The sequence below is a fragment of the Ischnura elegans genome, chromosome 1 (genome assembly GCF_921293095.1).
Source record: "Ischnura elegans chromosome 1, ioIscEleg1.1, whole genome shotgun sequence".
NCBI classification, from domain to species: Eukaryota; Metazoa; Arthropoda; class Insecta; order Odonata; family Coenagrionidae; genus Ischnura; species Ischnura elegans.
In genome coordinates, this window is record NC_060246.1 from 28,754 (window position 1) to 50,790 (window position 22,037).

General features: G+C 38.6%; 1 protein-coding gene across 1 annotated transcript; it reads right to left on the bottom strand.

Moving 5' to 3' along the window:
- Positions 1–20,846: 20,846 nt before the first annotated feature.
- On the bottom strand, positions 20,847–21,785 carry LOC124173629. Its single transcript, XM_046553073.1, has one exon. The coding sequence runs from the start codon at positions 21,783–21,785 to the stop codon at positions 20,847–20,849; it is 939 nt and encodes a 312-aa protein (XP_046409029.1).
- Positions 21,786–22,037: the final 252 nt, after the last annotated feature.

Sequence of the window (22,037 nt, forward strand, 5' to 3'; positions counted from 1 at the left end):
CTGAAACTTGTGAAATAAGGAACCCCGTTTAAAATTGCTTCCAAATCCATTGGCACGTTACAAGGAACTATAAAATTGTCCACTTAATTAGAATTACATATTATAATTTTTAAACAATTAATGCAGTACAATAATATTAATAATATACTTATAATATAAAATTCCAATTAATATTAACTTATTTTTCGTTTCAAATACGATCAAACATACGAGAAAGTAGAAAATGTTCTCTTGGTTCATTCAAATTCAGTTGTTCAAAATTGAATTTACGTAATTAATGAAATTTGAGTTCAGCACGCCAAATGCTCAAAGCTACAGCGAACGTGAACGGATTTAAGGTATTTATGAACCTGGGGTAAAAGTATTCTTGTTCCAAGGGGATATATCCCGAGAGTATTCTGTCCATCGTGCAGCGAAACTATACGAACTTTCGTCTCAAATAATCTCTGGGGAAAAGCTCTCATTGAATCTGGCGCTAGACAATACTTCGTAAAGGCGCCTTGGATGGGATTGAATTAGAAGTGAATTGTACTTAATCGCCAATTTTTTAGCCATAATTAACCAGGCTAAAACATTATTTTCTAGCAATGTCCTTTGTGCATGATTGTGTCCGCTAGAAACGTCTCAAATTAATCTAATTAAATATCGCTTGATTTGATGCTACACCACTTACTCTAGCTTCAATATTTTTATAGCATTAGATAATTGACAATTAGATATGAATGATTAGAATTCAAAGCCACTTGAACACTGACTTTCGCCATTGCTTATTCTTATCGTATAACTTTAAACTGACTAAAGGAAAGGTTTTTTCCTAAAACTAAGATGAACTCCCTTCAAGATCAAACCTTATGAATGAAAATTGCCGAACAATAGAGAGAATTAACAGACGTGCTGTGATAAACTTGTTTACTCGTCAAAGAAATATTTAGTTACTATGGCTGAACCATTTAAAATGCCTCTATTCTTTTCACTAAAAACCTATAATATTTGAAATCAATGCTTTACGAGACTTTGGGGAATGGTTACATGATAGATTCAAAAATAAACTTCGTTGTATTTCACGCAGTATTTTTTTAACTCAACTGGTTATGAGGTCATTATCAAGAGGTGAACTAACAGATCGACGGACAGAGCGGTGTATATACTTGTGAAGGATCTCACAACAGTTGAATAGTTTCACAATAGCTTCCCAATCACTCTCTCACCACCGTTCTTGAAGTAACCCCTTCCCCCCCCCCCCCCCCCCCGTTCAACGGCGGCGAAATCCTACATAAGAATATGTAAATACCGCCCTAAGTTTGCCTGCATTTCACACAATTACTTATACCACTGCTTTTTTAACAGAGAGCGACCCGGGTTTCAATGAATTATCAAATCATAATAAGTAGCCATACAGAATTTTTGTGGAGATGCAACGTGAAAGAATATGAAAATAATTGTCTTGAAAAATAGGTAACGTGAGTTGGAATATGGAGGCATTGCACCACAAACACGAGATTTTTATTTTGTATTGAACAATTCTTTACAATATGATGAAAGCACCTTTGCTCTAACCTTTATTCAAAGTCACGGGGTCGCCTGTAGTTAAACAAATAAATTCCATAAAACGTCACTGCCACAGCAAACACGTTGGAAAAAAAGGATTATATGCACAGCAGTGGCTAAAACAGCAAGCATGATAATAATACAAAATTCAGATGCCATGCACAGGGAAAGGGTGTCACGTATACACTAGTTTTCAAGCAGTGTCGGAAATGTCACATTTTTACATACTTCCATGATTTTAAAAACATCCCAGGTGGCTTGCGAAGTTACGTGTGCCCGTGGATAAAAAAGAAATGATATACTATTCTCTTGTCACACCATTTTCCCCGCCCATTAACTCTATTTGCCAAAAAAATAAGGATCCCCTTCCCTGTATCTCCATGCACCTATCTTGTAGTACAACCTCTCATTGCAGCGCATCCATCACCGCACAGGTACACACGAGCTTCCTCCTTAATATCTGGCTCCAATTAGCCCGCCAAGAACATGGCTCCAATTAATCCGCCTAGAACACCGCCTCCCACAAATCACATCCAAAGCAAGAAAGGCCAAATATCTTAATGCAGTATAAATTGTGCCTATTCTTTTCGAGGAAGTAGCTCCTGGCTCTGGGTTTCAGCACTAAAATTTCGGTAACCTCCGCATCCGCGAAATCTGCTTACATTACGCTAATCTTCGCAACGTATAATTAACTTCTTTGATTATTTGAAGAAATATCACTGGAGAAAAAGGAATTTTACTGAGCCATCACTAGAAAAAGGGAATATATGGTTAAAAAACGCACCAGCACAATAAAATTTTATGTTAATTTCAATTCACTGCGTCGTTGAGTTTGGGAGGCGTTACGCAGAGTTCTTCTCTCTTCTACATCGGTGCCTCGACTCGATCGCCTCGAGCACAGGGTTCTCCTTGAACCTTAACATTAGCACTTGAAGGCATCTATCAGCTGCGCCTGGGCTCATAATGCCATTACCATTATTGGATTTTTACATTAATGCATCCTCCTCTGTATAGTCATGGTCGTACACCCTAGTCACTACACAGAATAGTACCTACTTGTAAATCTAATGACCAAAAGTTTGACTGGGCATTGAACATAATTAGAAGATGAGGATTTTTTAAATTTATATAGTTTTGGCCAATGAAATGGGTGTCACTCCACGCATTAAGCTTTAAATGAGGATACGACACAATCACACGGCAGAAAACACAAAACTGTAAGAAGGAAGAGGGAAAAATAGACGCGAAAAAAACCATCTTGCAACACCTTGTGGTTAGTACCTACTGCAATGCTCTTTTTACTTTAACTATATCATATCAAATAACCACACATTACAAGCACAATAGTCCTGGGTAATTACTCGCAAAGAAAATCGGTATCGACAAAACGTACCATTCAAATGACAAATCAAACTGCACACAATTTGCACACAATCAAATAAGCAATTCGGCCGCGAAATTCGGGAGCGACGACGCGAACGCCACTTAGTCACATGACTTCCCTCTTTTATTTACTTTCACGTCGTCAACGATAATTGTTGTTGTTCACTATTATTGGGCTCCTTTTGTTATCTCCCGTCGTCAAAATGAATAGGGTGGTTTCCTATTATTTTTTTCTTGCCGAAATCGAAAAATTATTACTCCTAGAGTACGCATTTCATGCTCTTAGATTTTCGAATGACGATATCAATTTTAACGATTAAACGAAAAGTGAAAATCTTCAAGCACGCGAAAACGCGAAGGCTAAGTATGAATTCTGGGAAAACCCCGCGTGACGTCATTCTGGTTCCCACTGTCGCCGAGTGAGAAGACCTTGGGGCGAGGATGTGTGGGCCGCTGAGATGCAGGCTGCTAGCAGGTAGCAGAGTATCCTGCTAGCAGGTAGCGCTTGGCCTAAATAACGATTACTAATACCTTATGAAACGAAGGAAACTTTCCGACCAAAGGCAGTTTTAATCGGTGATTATTAAAGCATGTTTCCCTGAGTTCTGTGCCTTCTGAATGCCTTGGTAATCTCAGACGATGTAAAACATCGTCTGAGATTACATCGTCGAGTGGCATCGCTTGGGCGCCAATCTGGCCGTTTTCAAATTCTGTTAAAATTCACCATAGCCATTCGTCTAAACTGGGATTTCTAAAACCAAATAATTTATGTATTACGAATACACTAATGGTGAGTAACGAATCGTAATCAATGCATTTCGTTTTTTTTTTGTTAAGGAAACTACCCTATTGTTGCCCATTGTTATTTACTCTCACCTGTTTTCCCCCGTCGTCAAGGAGCATTGTTGGAGTACATAATTGCCCGATGGACTCCTTGCACCCGGCCCCAATATACCTAGTCACCTCTTACAGTTTGGTCCCGGAATGGTTTCTAAGTCACCAGAGCACCCACCCACCAACCGGGTGGGGAGCAAATAGAATAATAAAAAAGGGACCTCACTCAGGATTTAATATTTAAAAAAATATATTTTTGGCTCAGAAGGAGAGGCGGCTCGTGGAGTTGAGTGTGAGTGATGTACATAAGGGATCGGGGTGAGTGTGTGTCTTGGCGCGGTGCGAGATTGAGATGGAGGGAAGGAGACGCTAATGGACCATCTCAGAGTACGGCACAAACACATGAGAACGTGAGCTGCCCATGACTCCCAAACGCTATTAGACACTCGCTGTCTAGCACGCCGCAAGATACGCGTATCCGATTCGAGAGAACGGCTGTGATGTCATTAAGAGAAGGCGAGCATGTAAAAATGTCGCTCCTTCATTGAGGTGACCTTGAAAAAGCCAAGGATATGCCTGAAGATTCAATGAATACCTACACTTAAATGTTCCGATATCGCAAAGAATTATCGCGAACGATGTATCATTGAGTGCATTTGTCTTGTGACGGTGTCAAGACATTCAATATTTAGACCGTACCCGTCGCAAAATCATGTAACAATTAAGGTCATAAAAAAAGATAAAAGAACACCTATATTCATTAGAGATTTACCAAGATAGAACGAATTTATAGTCTCAAGTTGTTAACAAATATTATAACTTATTAAGAATATTGGATAAATAGGAAAATAAATTATAATAGGCAAGAATACAAAAACGTTTCGTAAATCGTCGACACCAAACAAGACCATGTAACGTACTATTTTAAGGAAACTTAATTTTCAAGAAGCCAAAATTCAGAACAACACGCAAGCAAGTGAAGCAACTCTATGCGCATTCACGCGCGCAGACGCAAATATATGATCAACAAAGGAGGAAATTCTCTGAGAAATAATCATTGACTTTATGGGATCCAACATTTGCGGAGTAAGCAAGTCCTCCCAACCATGGTACAACTCTATTTCGTGGTAGGGGAGAGTGGGGCAAAACCGACTAGGCGGGTCAAACCGACCCCTTTAAAATCACCCGGTAGTTGTTGGTTTCAAGTAGCAACATTATATGCTAGTTGAAGTGGCCGCCATTACCAGCAGATCGAGTTTGTTTTCGTTTGCGTAGTGGCCGCCGTTTAGTCTCTGTGAATTTTTCAAATTTAATACAGTTTTCTTAATGATTTTTATTACGTTTGTTTTGGATCTGACAGGTATAATGCCGATCTGATTTACCAACGATAAGTTAATATGATAATTTTTCTGTTTTCAGTTGTGTTTTAAGCCCGTGTAGCCGAGTAGTTGATTATGGATACGCCTGTATTGAAATATTTCTGATGTTGTGTGTCGAAGGGCAAAACCGTCACCGGAGAGTGGGGCAGGACCGACAGAGGTTGGATTCTCTTAAAAATATGGATGATTGTGACGAAGGAGACGAGGAGGCTTGAAATTTTGCAATGAGTAGTATTCCGGTTCCAAGAATAAAGAGGGTTGAATACAATGTTTGAACTGCAGAGGGTAAGCTCACGAGGAGTTTTCAAATTGTGAAGAAGAAGATGACAATATCATTTGTGATTTATGTATGTAAGTTCATATCCAACCTCACATATTGTTAATTTACTATTTCATATTCAGAAATATCACACACGTGTTAAAAGAGTGCGCGTAAAATAAATCTTTCAAAATTGTACAGTAAGGTTTTGTAAATGCAAATTCAATGGGTGTCTGTTTTTCCCCACCTATGGGGCAAAATCGTCATTTTGTCCATGTTTGAAAAAAAATATAAATACATGTAATAACTATAATAAAATGCATCTACATTAATATTCTACACCCTATATGTATAAATGTTACTATCAATCACATTTAAAAAAATGTTAGCAGCAGAATGCTCAAGTTTTAAATGAAAAAAGATTATCCGGTCGGTTTTGCCCCACTTTCCCTTACTATAATTCTTTCCTGTGTTCCACTGATGACGTTATCTGTTAATTCATTAAATCCCCATCCGAAATTCTCATCAAAGATTACTGGCATGATGCAGTTAATGATAGCATATTATCAAACACAATAGGCGTGATACGCGAAATTACATTGTTTCATGATGATTTTCGGTTCATTTGCAACAAACTTTTTTTCTACCGTAGAACCAAAATCACCGCATAGCGCCACCAGTAGGCTCACAATTGACAATCACCAGATGCTCATGAGCTAGACTGAGAGACCGAATCGCAGCACATAAATAAAGAAGGAAAAACGTTCCATAATTTTCAATCCAACGACGGATCCGCCTTCGTGCCTAACTACGGTAGAAAAATTATTTTTTGCACCATGCAATAATATAATTTTCACTATTTTTGCTGCATGTAGAGATATCAATTGACGTGGTTGAAAAGCCAATTAAATGTTTAAAAAAGTAAAATATGCCAGCATGAATGATGGAAAATAGCTGGCGTGAGGTAAGTGGTGAGGTAAGATTTAAATTGTCGATTAATAAGAGAACCTTCTTCCTTTGGTGTTCAACGAAATCTATGCACTTATTTTAAGGGCTTTACGATAGAAAGAAGCGACTCACCTATTCCTTCACCAGATAAATGCAATCAATGCGTTGGCCTGAAATAAAATAATATTTAAAATTAGAAAATGAAACATATTAGTCACCTTCTTGTAAAAATAGAAATGATTTTTTACGGAAGAGCCAGGAACTAGAAATGAGATATTTAGTTAAAATATTAAAGTGTGTATGATAATTTAATCCCATCATTCAGTGCTTTACGCCTGTTAGTTCATTATTTATCAAACTTCCCACTTCGTAAGAAAATTGAAAAAAAAATATCCTCCCTCAACTAATATACGGGCCAGTGGTTATCTGATCCCGGAGGTTACAGATCAAGACCCAGATTAAACCTTTATTGGTTTGTTGCTTCATTTATATACATATCACCAAAAACATCATAAAAGTCCTTCTCATCGGGAGAGTTGACAACTTAAAACAATGGACAATCACATAATCGTATGACGTGGAAAACTGGCAATCCACTCAGCCAAGATTCGGACCTTTGACCTTAGATTTGACGCGTGAGAATTTTACTCCACTGCCCCCCAAGTTCGACAAAACAAATTGTTAGGATGCCAGGAATGGAACCCGGACCTTCTGGGTGAAACTACCGAGTACATTATTCAAGATATTTATATCATCAATTCCTGATTTCCTAATATTTATTTATTACACATGAGAAATTAGCAACAAAACTTTTAGAAATAAACAACACGTAAACAACTCATCGCTGCAAAAAAATTACCATCAGAACCAGCAACTTGCCCAAATACGGATTACTAGGAGTGCGAGGGATTGGAGATCACGTGATTGGATTATTTTCCACTCCAGTATTGGTCACATGCGCAAAAGCTGAAAATCGCGCTCTGCTAGATATCGCTGCAGTTTGAGTTCACTCACATTCCACCGACTGCACATTAGGAGCGGGCAATAGTGGATGTAGGTTCAGCTTGATTTCGACGGGCGTGCAAGGATTTTGCAAAGAATTTGGTGAATGACACTCCATTCAGTGCAGGGGCGCCGCTAGGAATTAAGGCTAGGGGGGGTTTCAGGCGCAACTAATACTTGGGGACCTTGGGGTATAGCATACCCGCCAGGGTAAGCGGGAGGTGCGTGAGACCTCCTCCAGGAAATAATTAAGATAAATGGTTCAAAATGGTGAGTTTTACGTCTTTTTAAGGGATTTTTTTATTAATCCTCACACTATTCTTTAAGTAATATCAATCCAGTTAAGTAAAATAGATTTAACTTTAAAAATTTTTCGAGCTCTGGGGGGGGTCCTTACCCCCCAAAATCCGCCCTCGCTGCTCCACTGATTGAGAGCATTTGTCTTATAACGACGTCAAAATATTCCAAATTTAGACTGTATCAGCCGCAATTTCGCGTGAAAATTAAGTTCATTGAAAGTTAACAAGCAGCCAGTCATATTGTAGGCTGAGATAAATCAATATATCACGAATTTTTAGCCTAAAGGTGTAAAAAAAGGTTAGGAAAATTTTAAAATTAATTTAAAATGTTGGATTTAAAGAAAAATGCTCCAAATTAGGGAAACATGCAGCGAAAAGTCTCGTGAGTCGTCGCCACGATCAAAGTGAATGGACCATGCTATTTTAACTAAACGCAATATTTAAGAAGGTTTTAACTTTAAGGAAATTGAATTCAAGGAGCAATCCACAAGCAAATGACTCAGTGCGCAGTCAGACGCGCAGATGCAAATACATCCATTCAGTGGCGTATACAGATGGGGCGCGCCCCCTCCCTCTTGTGGGTCCGGCCGTATTGCCAAACATTACGGGACCACAATTGTAACTTTTTGTATCATAAGATGGCATTGTCTTGTATTTTTACATAATAACTTAAATAAAAAACTTCTAAGCTTAGCATGTGATTTGATTATTTTTTATTACGATAAAGGTAAAGGTAACTCAAGGTATCTTTTGCGCCCCCCCTTGAGTTTTTTCTGTATCCACTACTGCAACCAATGGAGTTTCTCATAAAAAAATTAAGGTATGTAATTAAAATATAACAAACAGTTGGGCGTATTGTAAACTGAGACATACCAATATATCACGAATTTAGAGCCTCAACTTATCGCTAAAGATTGTGAAAATTTTGCAATAATTCAGAGTTCTAGGTTTCAAGAAAAATCCTTTACAATAGAAATTCGGAGAAAAGTCTCGTAAATTTTGAAAACGAAAAAAAGGCATCGAACATGCCACTTTTTTATCTAGACTTAATTTTCACCAAGCCAAAATCCAGAGCTATACACAAACAAATATTCGGAGTACGTTTTGGCGGATGATATTCTGCGACGCCTCATCAAGCATGTCGAAAAAAGGGATACCGCACGGAGAAAAAAGTTCGTGAAAAGAGAAATATGGAAAGGGAGGCCATGCCATGAATGCGAAGTTCTGAAGCCAGATGGCGTGGGATTTGTTCCTCTTGAATTTTTTCCTCGCCTCATGCGAAATTCGCCCCGTGATCCACCAGGTGTCGGCTCCTTTAATGGCCTCGGGACTGTGGAGGGGAAGGAGGGGGGAAGAAGAGGGCAACAGAGAGAGGGGTACCTACGTTGCTTGGGGCGACTATGTCGAGAGAAGCGGATTTCGGTTACATCACAGATACACAGGGAACATATGGCAACACACCGATGCAGTTAGAATACACTAGAAATAGTCTCAAACAAGGAAGTATCTCTGGATTCGCATGCTGAATTACAAATGGACCAGAGAGGGATGCGATGCGGGGCATTTTGCAGATGCACGGAGGAAGAGAGATGACTAAGAATCAGGGAATCAACGAACAGATGGATATGACGATAACTTTCTTATTGTTACCCTTCCTTATTCATTTCCTTAACTTGCTCCGACTGCCTGCATCGTCGATGGAATTTTGTAATTGATTTTTAACGCAGTTCTTATTTTGTTATTACGTCATGATTTCACTCTTACATTCACCATCATTTCCTTGATCGTTTTTTACTTGTTATCCTCAGCTTTACACATATCTCGTAGAAATGAAAAGAGTTACATTATTCAATGTGTGTTAGTTGGTAAATTATATTTTCCGTTTCATTTCGTGGTTTTCCTTCCATCATTTCGTGAACAGCTTTATGGCTGCATCAATCCATTCAGAATCTGAACAGAAAACTCCTTTTATCGCTCGCTTTTTCTGAACTTACTTCGTCGGTTTATCTCTTTCATCGATGGATTATTTTAATTGATTTTTTAAAGCCGCTTCCTATCGTTAAATCGGCATAAAAAGTTGCACACTGGGTTGGATCTGATGATAATTCGGTATTAAATAACCAGACATTTTAAATTTTGTTCAATTGTGCTCGAATTAATTAACTAAATTATTTCAATACGGAAAAACAGTATCAAAATTTCTCAATAGATGGTGTTGGTGTCTTCTGAAACTTTTGACGCTGATTTTTACCGAAGAAAAAAGAGTTCAAGCCCAGTACATTAGTGTCATTCAATTAGGAAGAATGAGAAGGTCCCAGGAAGGAAATAACAGGTAATAATTAGTATGTGAAGAAAATTAGTTCCAGAAAACCCTGCCGGAAGAACAAAGACAACTGAAACTGCTCATCATCATCATCACTGGTCAACAATCCTAGGATTGGTTTGACGCAGCTCTCCACTCAGTTCTCCTATCAGCTAATCTTTTCACTCCTACGTATTTCTTCTCTTTCACATCTCTCTTTACTTGTTCCATATATTTTGTTCGAGGTCTTCCTTTTCCATTCTTGCCTTCCACCTGTCCTTCGACGATTGTCTTCATCAGGCCATCATGTCTCAAGATGTGGCCTATAAGGTTGTTCCGTCTTCTTATTAAGGTTTTCATGAGGCTTCTCTTCTCTCCTACCCTTCTTAGGACTTCCTCGTTACTAACTCGGTCGATCCATTTGATTTTCATCATTCTTCTGTAGCACCACATTTCAAAGGCCTCTATCCTTGCTTTCTCCGCTGCGGTCATTGTCCATGCCTCACTTCCGTATAGGAGCATACTCCAGATGTAGGTTCTTATAAATTGTTTCTTTACATCCATATTTAAGTTTCCCGCTGTAAGCAGGTCTCTCTTTTGGTGGAATGCTCTCTTCGCCTGGGCTATTCTGCTGATAATTTCTTTCTTGCTTCTCCCATCACTAGTTATCTTGCTTCCCAAATAACAGAATTCATCCACTTCTATCAGTTTTTGCCTCCCTATTTTAATGTTTGTCTTGACTTCTTCTCTTCTGCTGCATACTAAGATCTTGGTTTTCTTCGTGCTTATTTTCAGTTGATATCTACTCATTACCCTACCCATATTAACCAGAATATTTTTCAAATCCTTCTCTGTTTCTGCTATAACGGCTATGTCATCGGCAAATCTTACAATTAGCATGCTTATTTTTTCTCCATGGATATTCACTCCCAATGCCTTTTCTTTGATTTCCTTAATGGCTTTTTCAATGTGAACGTTGAAAATTACGGGTGACAATGTACAGCCTTGTCGCTCTCCTTTCTTAATTCTTGCTTCTTCACAGCTGGGCCCTGATTTTATCACGGCTACTTGGTTTTTGTATAAACTGTGGATGATTCTTCTGTCATTATAAAGAACCCCAATTTCCTTTAGGATTCCAAGCATTGTGCTCCAATCCACGTTATCAAATGCTTTCTCTAAGTCCACAAACGCAACGAATGTTGGCTTGTTCTTTTCCATTCTCTTCTCTATGAGCAGTCTTAGGGCCAATATTGCTTCCCTTGTGCCTTTGTTTTTTCTGAGTCCAAATAGGTCCTCATCCAAATACTCTTCTGCTTTTCGTTGTATTCTTCTATAGATGATCCTTGTCAGTATCTTTGATGCATGTGTAGTAAGGCTTATGGTACACAACGAAAAAGAGAATTAAAAAAGTAGGGATAAAAATATAATAAGAAACTTAAAAAAAAGTCTTATTTTAAAAGTTTAAATGTGCTGAAAATTGAAATATAAGCTTTTCATGTCTTGGAGTCAAAAGCGTGAGTTCTGAATAGGCTCCCTCTCCTGTAATACTTCGCGCCAATCCTCCACCAATCAGGTTCTTCTGCACTCATTAGAAATAAGCATTCATTTTATACTATATTTTGGAAAAAGCGTGACTTATGGTCTTTTTTATTTCATTTTTATTTTTTACTGTACACATGTCGATATATTCAAGATCATATTTAAGCATTCCTTCGATTACCATAATCTCATACAAAATTTTCATGCATCATCTTGATGTTCATGACAACGTAACCATGGACAGAAACGCATACTTCACAATTTTCGGCTGGATTCCTAACTAGCCTCTAAATGGCTTGCTTTTAACGGTAAATTTCACATGAATTCTCGTTATCTTTTCGTGTGTATCGCCTGAATTAGCACGCATATTTACATTTCCAACATGTAAATACAGCAAATGATCGTTATGAATATTAATCTTCCTCTTTTAACTTTCAGCTTAATTGTTTCTTTTGCAGTTTTAAGTTGGTGGAATTCGATCAGCAACTTACTAAAAGAAAACTTGGTAATATTCCACAACTTTTATTTTCACTAAACCCAAATAATTAGTCTCGCTGAAATGATTTTTGTTAAATTAAAACTAATTGGATATCATTGTGTGTCTTTATTATGTGACTTACAGCACATAAAATGACAAGATTGATTGAAATCCAAGTGTCTGAAAAGCCAAGAAAGAGAGATAAATTGTTAAACAAAAAAATAAATAGTGCAAATGAGACTAAAAGGATAAATATGTAAATATGATGAGCCAATGTGTTGAATTTACATCAATTTTTGCACTTATCCCTGCTAAGGACTTTAGACCGTAACCTTCTTTCCGAATATTTTCAATTTTGTTTCAACTGAATCAATACTTGAACCCAAATTGTGCCAAATTTTTCAATGTGCATATTTGTACTTTTATATCAAAGTGCTTAATATTAAATTATGCATGGAAGAACACATTCATTGTTTAAAGAGGAAATCAGAATAACTTTCTGGGTCATAGTAGATCCAAATTGATAAATCTCTTCAACGCTAGAAGACCGAAGGAAAGCTGTAAGGATTGTTCGAATTTCGATGAGGGTGTAAGAGACGATCAAAAGAGAACATTGATGAATCATGAGAAAGAGAGGGAGAGGAAAGAAGGAAGATAGGAAGGAATTCGGGGGGGAGGGAAGGGGTGCACTCTCGTCTGCGGAAGATCCTCCGCCTGGATCTCATACCTCCCGCCCCCTCTTCTGACCCCTCCGTCCACCCTTTTCTTCCCCGTACACGCCTAAAGATGACTTAGGAGTTTTTGTGGTCCATTTGGCAGCGCGATCAGGGTCAAAATCATTTGTCACCATCACATGAGCCGCGGATGGAGGTTTGGACCATAATCAAGAGGAGTAATCATGCCACCCACGAATACAGCAGAATCTATAAAGGGTATCGAATCGAAAGCCTTTTGCTTAATGCATTTAAATATTTAGGTATCATTTTGAGACTTATACGAACGTGAATCAGTCAAATAACGCGCTATAGTTTCAACAGAAGTTTGTAAGTGGAAAAAGTTCCTTTAATGATAAATGAACTATTCAATAAATGCAAAACGTACAATATATGTCTACGTACATATGTACGTATATTACTTCTCCAAGAATAAATTCTACCCTGCATTCCCTCATAGTGCTAACTCCAGGAGAAATTTCAGGCCTGCCGACGCTGGTGGCAAAATTCACAATTATTGCATCGAAAAAACTTCCCCTGGAGCGGTAATCGAACCACGGACTTTTATGTTCGATTCGTGGTTCGATTCTCGATTTTGGGGACTTATATCCCATGAAAATTCATATGACTTTCATCGCCGTAGGCTTGAAATGTACCAGATACGTGTCCAAGCGCGGTGTTACCCCTGGCATGAAGTTCACTATCAGTATTGACTGCCCATCTAACCTTCTTTGCAATCTTCCCTCATTGCCCTTATTGGTCTTTTACTCGATTTTTTCAGAAGATTAAAGATGTTTGATCAATGAGTTACTTCATTTATACATGATTTAAAGTTGAAGTATAAAAATACTATAGCTATCGAGTAAAATAACCCCCGATGCAATATTTAAAGATAATCATTAAATGTTTAAAAATACACACGAGGGAAATAACACTTTGCTCCAAATATTTTTGGGTTCAAAACCAATTTTAGTTTTTTTCGTTTGTTCTTTACTTCTTGTAAAATAAAATGAAGATAATTAATGGCATATTATAGGACACAAAAAATGATAAAACGGACCATTCTTAGTGCTGATATAAATGTTCAAAGAGAAGTAAAGCAGTGCACTGGCTGTATTTTAGCAGTAAATTTGTGTATAAGAATAATAACGGCTCGTATTAACGAATAGCAGAACGTATTATAACGAGGGATGGTCGGATCGGATATCTCGGATTAAAATACCCGCGGATATTGCCCTTCATCGCATACATCGGATCCAAAGTCGCGGAAGACGTCGGATCTGAATCCTAAATTTTAAATAAAGCTTCAGTGAATGCAACGCGCAATGAGGGTGGAAAGAGTTCCGATTCTCTCTTCGAATGCGCCGTCGCATGCGATCCTCATGAACCGTTTTTTTTTTAAAGCTCTCGCAGAGGTAGCGTAGGAGAATTTCAGTCGTGGAAAATAAAAAAAGGCAAAATACGACTGGCACATATTGTGACTTTTCCCAAGAGATTGAACAATCATCGGGGGAATCTCAGCTTCAGGAATTTGAAAATGCATTTGGATCCGAAAATATCCGATCCGAATGATCCGGCTCCGAAAATCAAGAATCCGATCCGAATTCGGATCCGAAAAAATCCTGAATCCGTCCATCCCTAATTATAACTTATTCATTAATAGGCATTCGATACTAAGCTAAACCTGGATATATTTAATTTTATGGAGAAACACGAACAGAAAAAGATTTACAGAATATTTCTTTCCCTCATCTCAAAGGTTTATTTTTTTTACTCTATTTGCGGCAAATGCGATGCATTCCACACCAAGGCCTTTCATTGGAAAGGTGCCATTTCTCGGTTTCGCCAGAGGATTAACATCGTTCACTTGGGAGAATCATTTGTTGCCCTCGATACAGAAATCGGCTGGATTGGGAGAAGTGTCGAACAAATATCATTACTGCTGGGGACAATTTCCTGGAAAGCAACTTTATATCTATCGAGGAAGCCAATGAAATTAACTTGAAAGCTCCCATAGAATCCAACAGAGATGGGATGGGGTCAATTGCAAAGGAACAATTTCTACCCAGACTCTCTGGAATCTAATCAATATCTACCCTTCTTCTAAAACACATTATTTCATGAATTCTGAGCTGCAAAATAGGGTCCTTTGAAGTCAGTTCCAAAATAGGGTCGGTATCTCATAATGCTTGTCTGGAAAGAATGCGTGATTTTTTAACCATTTAAATATATCCTAAATAGAGGTCACTCGCCTTTGTTACCAATTACAATGGCATTAAGTCAATTACGAATAAGCAATTTTCATCCCTACATCTACATTACTGATAAACTTAAGCATTCCAACTCAAGGGAATGCAAGATAGCCACTTCTCATATCCTGAATACAACTATATCCTAACCATCTATTCGGAATCAATACATGGGATTGTTTATAAATATTAGAAGCACGCTATGTTCTTCGTGCGTAGGTTTCCGCGGCGTTGTTCACGATGACTGCTAATTTCCGGGTTCTCCAGCCGCGTCTGTCGTTTATAGTTGACTACAGTTTCGGAAGCCATCCTTCTTCCGTCTTCAGGTCGAAGGTCATTTTTTGCCGTCTTATATAGCACTGGCCGATCTCCTCCTGTGCGCTGATTGGTCAGAACTCTCTTCCAAACGTTGCTGATTGGGTAGCCGTTGTCCCTGTTAATATTTTGCCTTTTGTGAATTTCAATTGCTTCCCTGATTTTCCTTGGGTAGTAGCGACTCTCTTTTGCCACTATCTTCGCTTTTTCGAATTCAATGTTATGGCCGGCCTCACTCCAAACATGCTCTGCAATGGCTGAAGTGCAGATGTTTTTTATTGGTAGCTCTCACATGCTACTTCATCCTTGTCGCCATTCCTCGGCATGTTTCGCCAACATATGACTTTCCGCAGGAGCATAGCACTGTGTACACGCCTTCGCATAGTGCCTGCGGGATACAATCTTTTGGTCCAGGTGCAATGTTTTGTACCTGTTGTTGCCATTAATATATCAATAACGTTTACACTTTTTCACCTTGATACAATGCAAAACATCTCTTGAATCCGCAAACCGAGTCATCAGCAAATTCCTAATCTCTCATTCCACCAGTATGGATTATCATGCAATTCTAACAATTTGTTATTGCTGCCATGGTATCAAACTCACGCCATGTATCTGATAAATATTTATTATTGATTTTTAAAAAATCTCTTTTCTGTCCTCCAAGAAAACACGAAAACATAAGCCAAAGAATCTCCATGAAGAAAGATGTCATGAATGTTTAAAAGAGTTCGTAGTGCTAATTCAGGAGATCCGAGTTCGAATACCGGCAAATGCTTTTCCTCAAAAGAATTATCACACTTGGTGTTCTGCAATGGAAGCGAGTAAGGCATCAATCCATGCGTGCCCAAAGTAATCTTTGAACAGAAAAATGTTGGATCTGATTGTGAAGACTGTTATAAAAGCCGATCAGCTGTAGTGAAAAGTTTGGGAAAAAGTCAAATATAGTTTAGACGTCAACTTTAACAAAGTCTTACAAAAACTTACGAAATGACGTTATCATGTGTGCACCACTTAAATAGCGGCTCAACATTTTCTATCTTAACTTAAAATTCAAAGAGCCTATATGGATGATTTCGTCTTTATTCGTCCGATACGGAAATGGATTGGGGGGAGAGGCGAGCAAGATGGAGAGCATTTGGTCCAAACGGAAAATGACGAGTTTATTAATATTTCTTACAAATGGATGGCTCTCTGAGGAGGAGGAAGGGATGCGCTCGCATTTCACCAAAGAGAACGAAAAAAATACGCAAACCAAGCATATAACCTCAATTATTTATTTTTATAAATTTTCCTCGAGTTAAAAGTGCTTATTTCTGAGTTTATTTTTCACTCCGCCTGTCTTTGAAAGTTGATTAGGATTCTTTTGCCAAGTTTTGATTCATTATACACCAAGTTATCAAGAAATTATGTACCTAACTAAGTGTAAAATCTTTATAAGTTCAACAGATTCAGTCTTTACGTGGTGGAAGTTCGACATAGTTAACCCTAGGAAGACTGAAAAAAAATTATCGCGTAGTAGCCTGACTGGGTCCAATGGACCCTCAAACATTTTTTCCACCATATTACCAGTTTATGATGAATTTAGGCTGAGTTAAGTGATGGTTTCCATCTTCTTTACTTCCTCAACATATTTCTTCACGTCTTTATTATTATTAGATTATTTTGTTGGAAGCTAGTACTGCAGGGAAGCATAATATTATTCCCTCTACCAGAAATATCACTTCACCTACCCCATTTTTATGAATATTCATTAGCACAATTACATTAACACAAATTACAAAATTGATTTTTTGTCAATGATAAATAAGATATGTAACAAATTTAATGAAACAAAAGTATGATGCATTTACAAATGTTTTAAAAACTGCTGTGCTACAACAAGCCTTGATTGCATAAAATTTCTGAAAGCTCTTGACATATATTTTTCGCACATCGTGAAGAGGATGTTCGTGTCTTTCTATCCTTTTTGTTGTTGCACTTACGACACTTATTTTCCTAGCTTGCTAAGGTTGTCAAGGAGTGTGTCACATTTTCTTTTTCGCGATTTAAATTCTTCCGATATTGATATTCTCATGGATTCCATGAGATTCATGAGATACCACTTTGTTAGGAAACCCTATAGGCTCTATGGCATTTACAGACGTGAGCTCGAGTGGAATCCCTCGTTTATTTTACCTCATGTTCTCTACAATCGCTAAAGCTTTGGAAAGTAGCGGGCGGTCTACTTTCACATATTATGTTTCTGGCTGATTAGTCCCTCAATCATACCTGTAACTAATCTTTTCCCTTTTATCAGAGTATCTACCTGTGCAGACTTGGATATTCCACTTGTATGAATCATTACTACCACTTGCGGCTGAAATTTTAATTTTATTCAAAATTTTAATTCCATACTTTCATGGTTTTGATGAAACAAACTGTGTAAAGGTACAGCGCCCACGGAACATCAATAACTGTTCGTCAACTGTCATCAGGATCCTGGCACGAATGCATATTTCAAATATTCATTCTGCCCATCAAATATCTCTCTAATAGTCTGCAAGTTGTCTTCGCCTCCACTTTTCCTCATTTCTGTCGCATTATCAAATCGAATAACCCGCAGTATTATTTTGACTCTATAATACTGATGAATATTGGCCGCCCGTCTAGTTTACTCCAAAGTTGTGAAACATTTTCATTTTTGACTTGTAAAAACGATAGATATTAGCAATCCCAGAACCTTATTTATTTCAGAGTCATTTTCTTCATTCTACAAAGCTTATGCCTTTCAATGGTTGTCCATTTTCTAACCACATCAAAGACGTTAGGACAGAAAATTAGCAAAGAGGAGATGACAGAATAAAAATTCCGCACGGCGCACAGGATATGACGCAAAATATTACGCCTTCGCATTCTACCCTTTTTAGTGGCATGAGGTTTTGTTTACCACTCCTCATTCCGTTTGCGTGAAAAAAAAATTTCCTCCCGATAGGAATTCCCCATTTTCATATTTCTATCATCTTCTCAGCAAGATGAAGAAAAGTCGCCCAAGGTTCAGTTCAGTTCTTCTCCATCCGCATTCAACATTTTAGGCTTCATCTCCACCGGAGTCACTACTACCCTCCTCCTTTCAGCGCTGTATGTTTAGATGCTGAACACGTCCTTCTGCAATCCTTAGATGAACGCACTCCAAATTTGTGTCACTATTAGCAAGCCTGTGGATAACGTGAAAATGAAATTGATCGATTTTTCATTCCAAACTTTACTTAGATATAAATGGAAGATAACATTGTTCGTGACACTCCTTAGCTATGAATTTAGGTAAACATTAGCAAAGCACTGTCTCATATTATGTTTCTGATATCATCAAGCAATTCGAAGAGCTCAATAATTTCACTAGAACAGCTAATTTTTACAATAGTTATAAACAATGCTTTTTTATTATTACCTCAAAAATATCTTGATAGTTATTTTGACTGTAATATCCAAAGGGCGACGCCGACTTCTTAGCTCCTCAACTACACAATAAGTATATAAATAGTCCCTCTATGAATTCAGTCACCTCAATACCTCACTACACAAAATTTGGTGCCACTAAGTATCCGGTAAAGATAGGAATAATATAATTGCTGTATATCATAGTAGATGAAAATCAATACACCACTTCATCTAACTAATCCATCTAAGGAGTAAACGATTTGGTAAATGAGGTAAATACTGAAAGATTACATTAGAATGAAAGAGTATAATCTATTTTATAATCCATAAAGGTTTGTACTTGCCATGTACGGCATCAAAATGCAATGATGGCATTCAAATTCTTCAATGCCTTCGGTTAGATAGTTGGAATGACAGCAAATGTCGGCAGGCAGCAAGACCACTGCAGCTAGCAAGCGTAACTTCTGACTGACCACCACGAAAGCACCGCAGACGCTAGATGAACGGTCTCACATATAAAACTAACAGATTTTGGGACTGAATGTAGATAATTCACACTGTGTATGCGTCAAACCAGAGAAAGTTGCAAATACTACCCATTACGAAACGATGTGGATACATGTTTCTGACCGTACCACTCTAAATGTGGCATTGTAAGAGCATATGAAAGGCTTCAAGCTAATCCATAAAAATTGCCCACTAATTGGTAATTGGTATCGCCTACGACTTTGTTTATAACTCCATAAACATTGAATCTCCCGAAAATACAAAGTAAATAAGAAAATTGCTGATAAGTTGAACTGAATTACCCATAGCATTGAAAATAGTCGACTGGGTCCAATGGACCCAGTCCGTCCACTATGTAACTTTGTAGTATACTATAAAATGTAATCAGCCCATTCTCGTTATTTCTTGCTATGTTTTAGAGGACATACATTTAGGAAAAGTCACGGCGTCAAAATGAGTTTCGTGCATTTTTGACATAATTATAAACTTTCAAAAGTACCAACTGGGTCCATTGGACCCAGTCCGTCGTTCTAGGGTTAAATAAAAGATGGCAGCCCTTTTCCTCAATATTTTATTGCGTACGACGCGGTTCGGCTCAAAGAGCCATCATCTGGTACAAGACACTGTCTTACATATAAACATCACCATTATACCTTTTTAGCAAGGGGTGGGGAGGATTTCACATGTTTGAATAAGGGGAGGGAAACAGGCGTAGAGAATGGAGACAGTGAGAAAAGATACAACCTGAAGTCCTCATTCCAACTTGGGATTCCCGTATCTCTTTAACTGTATATTTTCTCCCCTTCTCCATTCTCTACGCCTGTATCCCACGCCTTATTCAAACATGTCAAATTCCCCCCACCCCTTTCTAAAAAGGTATAAAGGTGGTGTTTATATGCAAGACAGTACCTTGTACCAGATGATGGTTCTGTGAGCCGAAACATGTCGTACGGATCAAAATATTGTGGGAATGTACTACTAGCTTTTATTTAAATAAAATATTTATAATTACTCATATATATTTAAGAGTGTATCATCTGGGTTTCGAAGTGGCCCGTAATCATCTGATGCATTTCCATCGATGCAAATGAACCAGATGTGACATGCCACGTCGACATATAGGTCGTACAGTATTATAAACGTAAGTGGACTTATACTTTTTCACATGTTATTACGTTAAGTCGATCTCATTAAGTCACGCCCAAGACAGCGAAGTATTTTAATTTTAAACGAGAAAGTATTTCGTCCTTATCCACGCTATTTACGATGAATGTTAGACTTCGAAGTTAATATAAAACATTGAGTAAAATATACTGATCCATTTCTTACTAATGCGAAATAAAATTGACGAAAGTGAGAGTAGACAAATTAAAAAGCTCGCTTCAATTTTTGTGCCATTATTATTTCATGAAGTCTCGTTACCAACCATCCATCATATGAGTATATAATACAATGAAAAGGAAACAATACCCTCGAAGAGCTTCAAGACCCAGTGAAAGATATGAAGGATCTAAGGTTTTCCCGGCGAATAGACTGGAGGAAGAGTTCTCGGGTTTCCAGCCGGGTCCAAGGGTTTATCAGCACCGACGTTTCGAAGGCTAAGTCTGCCATCGTCTTCAGGGTGAATGGATTCGCCAAGTTGTGTCCTTCCTATATACTGTCGCGTTGGTTTCAGGTGGGCTCTGATTGGTCGACGGTCGGGCCAATGCGAGTCCTCTCCCCCTTCAGCTTCTTCAGAGCTGGTTTCCACGCATTGCTCAGATGGAAGCCGGCGTCTCGGTTCATGTTTTTCTCCTCAAGCCTGATTTCCACTGCCTCCTTCACGACACGGTCCCAGTAATTTTTGGCATGGCATATTAGTTCTGTATCTTGAAAATTTATTCGGTGACCGTTTTCTAGGCTGTGTTCGGCCACCGCAGACTTATTGGGATAGTACAGTCTGATGCATCTTTCGTGCTCCTTCAAGCGTTTTTCAATGGTGCGTCCGGTCTCCCCAATGTACACTTGGCCGCATTCACACGGTATGCGATAGACTCCTGATGTCTTCAATCCCAATTTATCCTTGGTGGTTCCGAGAAGGGCTTTGAGTTTTCGCAGTGGTTTGTGGATTGTCTCCACATTGTGCCTTCTTAATATCCTCGCAATTTTGTTGGATATTGTTGAGACGTATGGCAGGCAGGCTCTCGCTGTTGGTTTTACGTCAGGTTTTTCGGCTTCAGCTTTTTTCCTTAAGGACCTTTTAAGGGCCATTTTGATGTCTCCCTCTGTAAATCCGTTTGAGCGGAAGGTAGTCCTCAGGTGATCAATTTCCGACTTTAGGTGTTGAGCGTCAGAGACAGCTTTGGCTCGGTGGATGAGAGTTCTCAACACTCCATTTTTCTGCGCTGGGTGGTGGTGGCTCCTTCCATTGAGGTACAGGTCCGTATGCGTGGGTTTCCGATACACGCTGTGTCCTAGGCTGCCGTCAGCCCTTCGTTCAATTAGGATGTCTAAGAAGGGTAGCCGGTGAGCCTTGATGTCATTTCCCTTTTCACCAGAGTCCCAATCAGTGACACGTTGAAGCTCCTCGAGGCGAGATTCGACCAGAAAACGGTCGACCTCTTCCAACATGTCCTCTCCTCGACGTACTTCCTGTATCAGGGGAAGTTCTACGAGAAGAAAGAAGGAGTACCCATGGGTTCCCCGCTGTCACCGGCCATCGTCAATCTATTCATGGAGGACTTTGAGGAACGAGCACTTGAATTGGCCCCTCTCCACCCAAAGCACTTTTTTAGATACGTGGATGACACCTTCATAGTCTGGCCACACGGATCCGAATCGCTGACGGATTTCCTAGCGCATATGAACAACGTCCACCCCAAA